Here is a 12,355-nt window from a genome sequence, read left to right on the forward strand (position 1 = left end):
GAACTTCCTGCAAATTTAAGGACCTTTGTAATGAAATTGTGAGAGGTTTGTATGTTGAGAATTTGAGAACATGCTTCCTGCAATTATCTAACCATTACAATAACGGTTGGACATGTATGTCCAAATTTGCTTTCTGTGCTCACGGTGGATGAGGCTTCCAACCAACATTTAATTATGTAAAATTGACTTAAATGATGATTTGAAATGATCTTTATAATTCAGTAAAATTTAACAGAAGATCATTGTTGGTCCAATATATTAAATCAAGATTGAAAGAGTTAACTACAGTCAGTAAAACTGTGCAGGCTTTGGACATTTGGCAACTTGTGTGCAAATGGCTGATCACAAACAACTTCAGCACAAAAGGAATCTTTGCTTAACTAGCAGTGCATCTAGCTTTTAAAACTTCCTGCCGTGATGTCCATTCATTTCAGGCCAACTTGGCCAAAGCTCCACATTCCAAGGCTAAATACAGTGTTCGCATAATTAATGCTTATCGACATTTATGACTTAGTTACTGGAAGTGTTTGTGAACTCATACAATAACAAGTTGTAAATTAGCAAGCTTGCTCACTACCTCGAGTTGTTGATTATAGATGACTAAGAGCTCAGGTTAAAGGTCACAAACGATAAAGTAGGCAATGAAATCATGACAAAGTGGCACATGATTCCAGTACAAAGCAGAATATTGTCACCACTTAAATGGCCTCTCTTCCTGTCGATTCGATAAATTTCTCAAAATTTCGTTTTCAAACTATCTTGAGAGGACTTTTTTTGAATATCTGAAATCTGATTCATTAGGTATAATATTTCAAATAACAAATTACACTGAACCACAACATGGGCATTCTGATGCAAAACTATTTGCTGCTACTTTCTCATTGTACCATTTCTCCAGCAAATGCTGAGAAATAATATATTGAGCTGTTAAATTGAGTGCTTTTCTAGGAAATGAAATGGTTGGTTGACTATGTTTTAAACTAAAACTCCACCAAATGTCTTTATCCCTTCCTGCCTTTGAAGTGCAGCTGCTCTGACACAGTCTTGGTCTGGGATTCATTCTCAGCAGAAAATATATATGTCTGATGCTGATCAGAAAAAAAATACATAATACACTAGAGACAAGTAGTTTAAAAAAATTGGTTCAAATGAGTTACATTAAACACTATTTTATTCTCCATTAATCATCAGTTTCTGACAGTTGCTCTGTCTTCTACTTTATGGATGATTAGTTCAAGTAAAAACAAATGAACAGATTTGCCAATGTTGGATTTAATTAGAGACTGACACAACAGACATGTTGACATCATGTGAGATTACTCAGATTTGTATATAAGACAGTGGGTTATTTTTAAAATGAACAACATCAAGAGTGGGTGATTTGCAAAACATAATTTAAACTCTCTTGATGTGGCATTTCCTAATTTATATTTTTTTAAACGTATTTGTGACTTAACGTATGGACGCAACATTAGTTTGCACCAAATACTTTCCAGTAAAGGCCTTTCTGAACTGTTTATTTCTATCAACAGCTCTATCAGTTCCATTTAAACTAGCACTGCTGCTTGAAAACCCTGGATCCAGTTATTTACTTGAGGCCATGAAGGGAGGGGTGGGTGGTGGTAGGATTTTTGGATGGGAAACTCTGGAGTAGGTATTTCCCGGACCTCTGCCAGAATTCAGCCTTTACTTTTCCAATGTCTTCACTAGCCAAAGGAGCATAGCACCTGACAAGTGGATATGAGGTAGCTGCAAATTGGAGGGGTGAGGTGTTTACAGTGATGAGGTTGTTGGGCATGGAAGGGAAACACCTGTCCTCTTCACCAACAGTGGGTTTTGTAAATGTACTCTAGCTATTTTTTAATTTTTTTTATCTACTAATATTCACAAATACAAGAACCCTACCAATAGTGCAGTCATGGTATTAATGTTGCTGGACCAGTTAATTTTTCCAGCAAATTTGTCCATAGAGTGATGTTGAGCACTGGATTTAATAATCCCTTTCATTGCCTTTAGCATGATTTACTAATTTATTAACATATTTTGCTACCAGATTAGTAATACAGAGTCCTGAACGAATCAGGAGTCCCTTTCCCATTGTGGTATAAGATCCAGAATAAACAGCAATATTCAGTATTGGTGACTATAAAACACTAGATCATTGTAAAACCTATCAGGTACACTGAAGTCCTTTAGGACAGGAAATTTGCCATCCCTACCCAGTCTACTTTATACGGGATTCCAGGCCCATCAATGAGGTTAATTGCTCTTGGGAAAAGCCCAAACCAGTCACACAGTTCAAAGGCAGTAAGGGATGTGCAATGAATACCAGCCTTGTCAGTGATGTCAACATCTGAGAACAAATGTAAAGAAAATACTTGCACAAACTCACCATGATGTCAAGAGGGGCAGTCCTGCCATTAACTAAATGATGACGGTTAGGGAATAGAAGTTTGAAAAGGATCATTAAGTGGAGAGGTATTCAGGACTCTCCCTTTCTTTCTAAGTTCTCTGTGAGAACGGTAAACCCACATTCCCCTTAGCCTACAGTCTCTGACCTTCCCTTTCTTCTGTGACTGACCATCACACCATCTGCGTGCAAGAATAAAATCCCCAGAAAATAAATATTCCAACCATATATTGGATGTAAACTATTTTACACTTGTGCACTCCCTTAATGCCTATCTTCCATGTGCCCTTGCCTGTCCTTAAGCACATTACCCAGTGGCTGCAGCTTGGCTGTAGAAGACATTTGACTTTCTGTGGAAGAGAAGGTAGATAACTTTATAGGAGGACCATAAGAACTTCTGATTTTAGAAGCCCAGCTGCCTACTGCATGCTCCTAGCAAAGCAATAGGAGTCCTGGCTGACTTATGTTAGCAAGAAACATCCCCTGAGTTACCTCAGTAATCCTGGTGATCTATTGGAAGGTAGATTATTGAATTGCTGTGACAACTGGCAATCCCCTTTTGAACACAAATCCACATTTATGATGGCAGCAGTCTGAGCTTCCAATGAAACATACATAATATTAGTTAGCTACTTCAATGCAAGTGGTGAGACATTGCAAATTCACTTCTAGGTGTATCCCTTATCTTATCACCAACAATTTGTCCTGGTACAGTGATGTTGATACCATGGCCAAGATAGCACACCAATGCCTTCACTTTCTCAGAAGGCTAAAGAAATTCAGCTTGTCCCCATTGACTCTTACCAATTTTTACTGGTGAACCATAGAAAGCATTCTATCCAGATGCATCATGGTTTGGTATGGCAACTGCTTTGCCCAAGACCACAAGAAATTGCAGTGAGATGTGAACGCAGCCCAGCACATCATGCAAGCCAGCCTCTCCTCCATTGACTCTGTCTACAATATCTGCAGCCTCAAGAAAGCAGCCAATATAATCAAGGACCCCTACCACTCTGGTCATTCTCTCTTCTTACCTCTTCCATCGGGCAGGAAGTACAAAAGCTTGAAAGCACGTACCACCAGATTCCAGGACAGCTTCTATCCTGCTGTTATCAGACTCATAGACTCATCCCTCATATGCTAAAGATGAGTTGTTGATCTCCCAATCTACCTCATTGTGGTCCTTGCACTTCGTTTACTTGCACTGCATTTTCTCTGCAGCTGCTACACTATTTTCTGCATTCTGTTTTCTTTTTACTCCCCTGATGTAACTCTGTATGATATGATCTGCCTGGATGGCATGCAAAAAAAAGATTTTCACTGTATCTCAGTACACATGACAATAATAAGCCAATAAATCAATAAAATAAATAAAAATGACCTGCTCTCTGGCGAGGTTGCACTTGGGTATCTGAAATAAGAAAGGCTCTTAGACAAGATTGGTGAGGAGAATAATGTAAACAAACCGGATGCTTACACCATCTGCAGCCTTCAGGTCAGGGTATTGCCCCGGCTGACCAGTCCAGAGGTCCCTTACTTAGAATATTTAGCACTGAGATGAGGAGAAATTTCTTCACATAAAAGGTGATGAATCTTAGAAATCTCTAAATCAGAAGGCTGTGGAAGCTCAGTCAGTGGGTTTGTTTAAAATGGAGATCGATGGATTTCTGAATATTAACAGAATCAAGGAATATGGTAATAGTGCAGAAACGTAGGATTATGGTGGAATATTAGCCATGTTTCATCTTGCTCCTGTCTCTCATGTTCTTAGCACTTTGTTCTCCATTGGATTATCTCTACTGCTAATCCCTGTTGCTAATCCCTGCTTTCTCCACTTGTGTAACACTTTCTCCTGCAAGTAAAATCTAAATTGTTTGAAGGAAGTGCCTGCATTGTTGAACAGCTGACATTGTATGCAAGCTCTGAGACATGGTGCTAAGTGTGTGAGGAATACGAATATTTCATCTGGGGCCAGATTGATAGATTACTAATATTTCATCTAGGGCCAGATTGATAGATTACTAATGAGGAAGTATTGTTAATACTTAGCAATTGGATATGATGAACTGAACATTGTTTGACGCCTTTGGTGTTATTGGAAGGATCTGACGTTTGAAGATGCGTTCACTGACCTCCACTTCTTATCTCAGGTTATTGAACCTCTTAAGCCACAAAATTCAGGTCACCCAAAGAATGGTCATTTTATACAAATACCATCCCCTACTCCAATTAAAATGCACTTCTGCAGTTAAGGGGTGAAAATTATGATCTTAATCTTCCCACTATTGCCTGCAGCCAGTCAACAGTATGGTTGATGCTGAATGCACACAAAATGTTAGGATAAGCAAACAACACTAAGTTGGTGTGTAGCCAGCATTTCAAGCATGCCTTAATTGTACTTCGCAATCCCCACTCCCTCCTTCAACTTTGCAATCAAATTTAGCCCTCACTAAGATTTTTAATATATAATTTCCTGAGAAATTCCAACATGGTCAGATGAGTTGTAATAAAAAAGAATGCCAACAGCATTTTAGGTTTAAAAATAGGACTATAAGGTATGAGAGTAGTGGTGGCACAGTGGTGCAACAAGTAGAGCTGCTGCCTTGCAGCGCCAGTAACCCAGGTTCAATCCTGACCTTGCCTGTGTGGAGTTTGCACATTCTCCCTGTGACTGCATGGGTGTCCTCTGAGGACTCTTGTTTTCTCTGACATTCCAAAGATATGTGAGCTGGTAGGTTAATTGGTCCCTGTAAATTGTCCCTAGTGTGTAGCTGAGCAGTAGAATCTAGGGGAGTTGATGGGAATTTGGGGAGAATTAATGTGGGATTAATATAGGATCAGTGTAAATGGGTGGTTGATGGTCAGCAGAGACTTGGTGGGCAAAAGGGTATGTTTACGTGCTGTATTTCTCTATGCCTAATGATGAAATTATGCAGTGATCAGTCAAGGCACAGTTAGAGCACTGTCTGTGGCTTTGGCACATAGTTATTACAAAACCATTAAAGCAACAGGAGTGGACAATGACTTTCAACATGGATGATGTCAGGAATAAGCAACTACAGTTATGAGGATGGATGAGGTGCTATGAGCTCAGTGGTGATTTTGATGGATATTTTAAAAATTCTATTATGTGGTGTGTATTCATGCCCATCTGAATTTGCCCTTGAGAAATTTGTGGTGGGCTGCCACCTCAAACCACTGCAGTCCTTCTGATAGAGGTTCTCCTATAATTCTGTTGAGGAGGGTGTTCTTGGATTTAGACCTAATGTCAGTGAAGGAGCAGTGATGTACTTTCAAGTCAGGATGCTGGTTATTATAATGGAGAACCTGTGGGTAATGGAACTCCCTTGTACTTAATGGTGTCAAAAATCGCAGACCTGGGTGGTGCTGCCGGAATAGCCTAAGTGTGTAGATGTATTGCATTTTACAGAAGGCACAACCTGAGTGCACTGGTGACAGAGGGAATAAAGGTTTAGGGTGCTGGATGCAAGGGTGCTGCTTTGTCCTGAATAGAACCAGGTTTCTTGACTAGTGATGAAGCTGCAGCTGCAGCATACTCCATCGGGCTTCTGATGTACTTTATAGGTTATGAAAATGTATTGAGGGTCCAGGCAGTGAGTCACTTGCCACAGAATACCCAGCGTCTGACCTGCTCTTAAAGCCGCTGCATTAATGTGGCTGGTACAGTTGAGCTTCTGGTCAGTGGTGGTCTGTTTGCTGATCAGTGATGACAATGCTGCCAACGCCTGGTTACACTTTTTCTTGTTGGGATTGGTCATTCTCTGACGTGGATGATAGTTGTTACTGATCGGCCCATTGCATAATTCTTACCGCATGGAGGTAGTGTCTGTTTCAATTTTGAAGTTGCAAAAGGAAATGCAAAGGAAAACTGAGTGCTGAAAGACTATTTCCATTAATTGGAGCAACATGCACAAAATGCTGGAAGAACTCAGCAGGTCAGGCAGCATCTATGGGGAAATCAACAGTCGACGTTTCGGGCCGAGGCCCTTTGTCAGGACTGGAAAGAAAGAGGGCAGAAGGTAGAATAAAAGGGTGGTGGAGGGGGAGGTGCATGAGCTGGCGGATGATAGGTGAATCCAGGTGAGAGGGGAAGGTAGGTAGGTGGGGGAGGGGGGAAGTGGGAATGATGTGAGAAGCTGGGAGGTGACGGGTGAATGAGGCAAAGGGCTGAACAAGATGGAATCTGATAGGAGAGAACAGTAGACCAAGGAATAAAGGGAAACAGATAAAGGGGAAGGGGTAAAGGGGCCAGAGGGCTAAGGGAAAACCAAAGGGGGGGGGGCCAACAGGGACGGGGGGAGCGGTTACCGGAAGTTAGAGAAATCAATGTTGATGCTGTCACATTGGAGACTACCGAGACAGAATATGAGGTGTTGTTCCTCTAATCTGCATTTAGCCTTAACTTGGCAGTAGAGGAGGCCATGGACAGACATGTCAGTGTGGGAATGGAAAGGGGAATTACAATGGGCCTCAATCTACGCGCCACCCTCATCTCTATGCAGAGATAACTGCTGGCCTTGTCTCTTGCTCTCCCACAGCTCCAGGCCTCGCCATCTTGTTCAGCCCTCTGCCCCTTCCACCTATCACCTCTCAACTTCTCACATCATTGCAACTCCCCCCCTCCCCCACCTACCTACCTACCTGACCCCTCTCACCTGGATTCACCTATCACCCACCAGCTCATGCTCCTGCCCCTCCCCCCACCCTTTTATTCTGGCTTCTGCCCTCTTTTTTTCCAGTCAGTCCTGATGAAGGGTCTCGGCTCAAAACGTCAACTGTTGATTTCCCTCTATAGCTGCTGCCTGGCCTGCCAAGTTCCTCCAGCATTTTGTGTTGCTCCAGATTTCCAGCATCTGCAGTCTCTCATGTGTTTCCATTAGTTGAAAGTTGGTGATTCCAAGTGATCAATTTAAAATCATTGTGAGTGTAGAGCGATTCAAAGACATTTCTTGTGATGGTGTTCTGTTGTCCAGTGGAATGCTTTTCCACATGGGCAGATACATAGATAGGAAGGGTTTAGAGGAATACGGGCCAAATGCAGGCAAATGAGACTTGCTCAGGAAGACACCTTGGTTTGCATGAATGAGTTGGGCTGAAGGGCCTGTTTCCATGCTGTATAGCTCTATGACAATTAGTGATACAAAATACTACATTCGAAGCAAAAACTGCATAAAAACTTGTACATGGAGGTACAAAATTCCGAAGAAACAACTAGATTTGGTTTTTGGATTACTTCAGCTAAGAGCTAGTTTGGAAATGGTGAGATGAATGACTTAGGGTTCCTGTCTTTTATGATTCTAACATGACAAACAGATAATTGAGGTTTATTTTATAGTTACTACATTATATTTATTATCTGCTTTAATTTAACAGGTGCAGACCATAAACCAATTAAACTTTCTTGAGCACTCCTTAAATTTCGAATTGAAAAGATTACGCAAAGAACAAGCAGTTGGGCATATCAGACAAATTGCACCAATCATAAACCGGCACAGTTATGGTGGCCCTATTAACTGTGCTGACTATTTTGGGCAGTTCATTAACTAAAGATTTTGGCCAAAATCTGTTTTTCAAACAGTTTCAATCCTTACATCTTACTAAACTAAGAATTTGTGGACAGCTGCTATTAACTATGAGAGGCAAAGGTTCATTGATAATATATTTTTTAAAACTACTGTGTTGTTTTAGTTTTACTGCCCACCACCTTTACAGGGCAAATCATGGTAACTCCTTAGGACCACTTCAAGTGATGGGTGTAGTAACCTACTCTCCTTCTTGCCAGATCTTTGATCATATAGTATTGTAGATTATACAGATTTTTCTTGCACTATGTGTTCTGCAGAGTATGCTTATTATGGTAATTATAGTAAGTGTATATATTAAAAGATTCCTGTTAAAGTTCATTTTCATACTTTCTACCCCATATACTATAGATAAAAGCATTCGCTAAGGAAGAAAAAATCCTATGATTCTGCCAATGGTCTTGAATTAAACCTTAAGTTAAATGCAATTCTCAATAATCAAAAGTTTGCATTCTGTGGATTGCAGCAGGATCCTTGTTTGTGTGTTAGTCCATCAGTTTTTGATGAAAGCAACCTCTGACCCGGTGGGGAAGGGTGTTACTGTGCACACACTGGCCCTAAGTAGTCAACACAGCTGGTGTATGGAAAAGGGAAATATGAGATATAAATGCCACAACAATATAAATCAGGAGTAAAAACACAAATGGTGCTTGTTTTCTGAAGTTCCAATGCCACTTGGGTTCAGCCAAAGATCCTTTGCTGGTAATGCTTTGTGAAAGAGGGAGAATGAGGAATGGGAAAAGGAATGACATGATAAAATAAGGAACATATTATAAAGGGAAATGAACAAAAATGACTGCATAGGGTGGACATCTGAAACAAAAACTGAAAATGTTGGAAATACTCAGCAAATCTGTTAGCATTTTGGAGAAAATTGTCAATGAAAAAGTAGAAATCTGATAAAGTACTTAAATGGAAATTGGTAGATTGTTAAATGCTTAAAATTACATTAATGAGGCCATGTTGAATATAGCATGTCATCTTAGTATCAAGATAGTAATCCATCAACCTGGACTAGGTTCAAATGTCAGCATGGGGAATTTAAGTTCAGCTATTATGTAAACTGGGATCAAAAACATAATATCAGTGTAGATGAATGTGAAATTATCAGATTATTTTAGAAGCTTGATGATGCTGGAGGAACTCAGCAGGCCAGGCAGCATCCATGGAGAAAAGCAGGTGGTCAACATTTCGGGTCAGGACCCTTCTTCAGGACTGAAGATAGGAAAAGGGGAAGCACAATACATAGGAGGAAAAAGCAGAGCAGTGATAGGTGGACAAAAGAGGGGAGAAAGGGTGGGCACAGGGTGGTGATAGGTAGATGCCGGTAAGAGATAGCGATAGGCAGGTGCAGAGGAGGAGGAGAGAGCAGATCCAGAAAGTTGACCACCTGCTTTACTCGACAGATGCTGCCTGGCCTGCTGAGTTCCTCCAGCATCATCGTGTTTTTCATCTAGATTCCAGCATCTGCAGTCCTTTGTTTCTCTATTTTAAAAGCTCATCTGGTTCACAAACTTGCTTTAGGGATTGAAATCTGTCATCCTTACCTGATCTGGCCTATATGTGACTCCAGACCCACAACAATAACTCAACTGCTTGTTGAAAATCTTGTCAGTTCAAAGCCAGTTAGGGATGTGCAATGACTGCTGCCCTTGCCAGTGATGCTCACATCCTTGAATGGCTAAAAAGAAACAAACTGTTCTTGTTCCCCAAAATATGGACAGTCTTTCCTGCTGAAGAGAAGCTGGGAGCTGTAAAGGCCTGATGTTGTCAAAGTCAGTATTTCAACACTAGCACGACAGACTGTCTCAGTGAAAGATATTAAACTTCAGTGGATAAACATAAAAGGTAAAAACATCAGTGGAGAATTGTGGCAGGTGACAATGATCTTGGGTTGCAGTTACACCGAAGTCACCAAAAGAGACTCATTGATGCTTAAGCTGGGTAACTCTCCATCTGTATGTTGTCTGCCAGTGTGTAAGTTTATTGTTCTGGCTCCCAGTCCCTGCACTATTAGTAACTGCTCTTTTTGCAGTTTTACTGCTTGCATTTCTGTCAGCGTTTCCCTAGCAGCCCTATTGTCCCTCATTTGTTCATGCATGTCTCCCTTCTCACTTTGCTAGCCCTCAAATTTTCTACCAAACTTGATAAATGAAATGTCAACTTGTCTACTTACAAAAACTAATTGAATGCTGGCTGTTTCCAGGTGGTCAGTCTTTGTTACAAAAGGAAATAAGAAACATATAAGGAGATAATGAGATTCTAAGAAATGAGGAAGGGGTGAAAAGTTGATTGAGAAAGTAAGAACTGAATGAAATAGCCCAAGATGTATGTGAAGGAGGGAAAGAATGGATGTAATAGATGGAGAGGAAAAATTTGAGGAATGACTGAAGTCATGAAAAAAAAGATGAAAGTGAAAATGAAAATTTAAGAAATAAATGCACAGTGCAGATTATAACTAAATAGTCGAAAAATAAACATGTTAAAGATTATATTGATTGGCTAGATTTCAGAATCCCTGCAAGGTTTATTCATAGTAATAATGAGAATAACTATTAGAATGATATATTTGAAACTCTAGAATTTTGCCAATATAAATTTCTTTCTTTCCAAAAGGTTGATCAACCCTGGTAAGAATGTTACTGTTGAAATATCAGAAAAATACAAAGTAAAATTATTTCATGCAGTTGAAAGCTATCAGTTGGTGAACACAAATTGAATGAATCAAAGTTGTGCTAATTTTGTAAACTAGTTCTTCGTTGCTATATAGTTTTTAAGGTCAGGATGACATGCTAAAAAGATCTTTGACATTTGTTTATGTGTCTGCTGCTGTAACATACATAGGAGTGCAGCTTTTTCCACATAAATTAATATTCCATATATTTTTCTCACAATTAACAGCCAAGAAGTCAAGTAAGTTTAAAGACTGGTTAGACTGCAGCAGCATGGAGGTCAAGCCTAATCCAGTCGCATTAGAGATCATGGCATACTTAGCCTATGAAACAGTGGCCCAGGTAATGTGAAAATTTTATAAAATGGAGATTTCTAATAGTTGATTAAATACATTTGAAGTGTAGTTTTTGCATTATCATCTGCATTGCAGTCTCTGTAAAAGGTATGGAATGCGTGGTGGCTCTGGTGATGATTTAGCAACTCAGAGGTCATGAGTTGTAATGGCCAGGTGTAAAAATAGTTTCCTTGGTCTATTCTCATTGAAATCTGTACAGTGATGAACCATTGGGGGGGGGGGGGGGGGGAGGGAGGGAGGGAGGGGAGGGTAGGGTAGAACAAGGAGAACAAGGTGGTTGTCACTGTAATAAAACAGTTCAATTTATACTTGCATGCAAGGATGTAAAAGTTGGCCTCTTTAATGCAGGTTTTAGAGAGGATGGGAGGTTCAGTGGCAGTGCCTTTCTGTGGTTTTAGCCTATTATACTGTTAACAACAAAAATTCTGAATGACTTAAACACATCAAAGTTATTGCCAAGCTCATAAGAGATGAACAATATTCTTTGGTTATATGAATGTTTTATGATTCACGTAATGTCAAGTTAACACTTCTGTTAAAATCCCCATAATTATCTCTTATCAATATATTATTTTTAAGCTGGTGGACCTAGCTCTTTTGGTGAAGCAAGATATGACAGCTAAAACTGGTGATCCATTTAATAATGCCAGAGCTGCAACATTTGCACATCACAACACTACATTGCCTGAGGTAAGTACTTCTAACTAACACAGTCTCTAAGTGGAAGGGAATTTACCACCCAGATTTTCTCCCATGGAGAAACAAATGCTACCATTTATGTTTTAGTTATGTTAAGCTGCAATTGTGTGTGTTCCAATTTGGACTATTGCCCAAAAGTGCATACTCCTGCTCGTTGCAGAGTCAGATTCCACAAGGAACATTACAATTCATATAAATGGTAATTTCCCTCCAGCTGCTATCTACCAGAAATAGCGTAAAATGCATCATTAGCCTTATGATGCCTTTGAATTGGCCCGAAGAGTGAAATCATCAACCCATAGAGTTCTGTCTAAACTGCTAATCAGTTTGTCGGTGAGAAGTAAACTATAGACAAGCCTGAATCAGTTGACAGCTGAGTCATTGTAAATCTAGACCAGCTAATTACCGCACAGTCAGTCTCAATCAAGAAGAAAGGGCTGGAAATGGTGACTCAGCTACACTGAAGAAACAATGATACATTTATTTCCAAGTCAGGACGTTGTGTGACTTGGAGTGGAACCTGAAAATGGTAGTATTTCTGAACACTTGAACCCTTTGTTCTTCATTTCAGAGGTGTTAAAGGAGTAGCCTAGGCAAGTATCTACTGTGCATTTT

The 12,355-nt window shown here is 40.1% G+C and overlaps 1 protein-coding gene across 8 annotated transcripts in view; it reads left to right on the plus strand.

The window, feature by feature from the left end:
• supt3h (SPT3 homolog, SAGA and STAGA complex component) overlaps nucleotides 1–12,355 on the plus strand; it is a 320,780-nt gene that overhangs the window by 247,674 nt on the left and 60,751 nt on the right. For all 8 annotated transcript variants that reach the window (XM_052024365.1, XM_052024364.1, XM_052024362.1 and 5 more), the window contains 2 exons: nucleotides 10,915–11,027; nucleotides 11,621–11,731. In XM_052024365.1, coding sequence (XP_051880325.1) covers nucleotides 10,915–11,027; nucleotides 11,621–11,731 — 224 coding nt within the window. The remainder of the gene's footprint in view (nucleotides 1–10,914; nucleotides 11,028–11,620; nucleotides 11,732–12,355) is intronic.

The sequence above is a fragment of the Pristis pectinata genome, chromosome 10 (assembly GCF_009764475.1).
Source record: "Pristis pectinata isolate sPriPec2 chromosome 10, sPriPec2.1.pri, whole genome shotgun sequence".
In the NCBI taxonomy this organism is placed as follows: Eukaryota; Metazoa; Chordata; class Chondrichthyes; order Rhinopristiformes; family Pristidae; genus Pristis; species Pristis pectinata.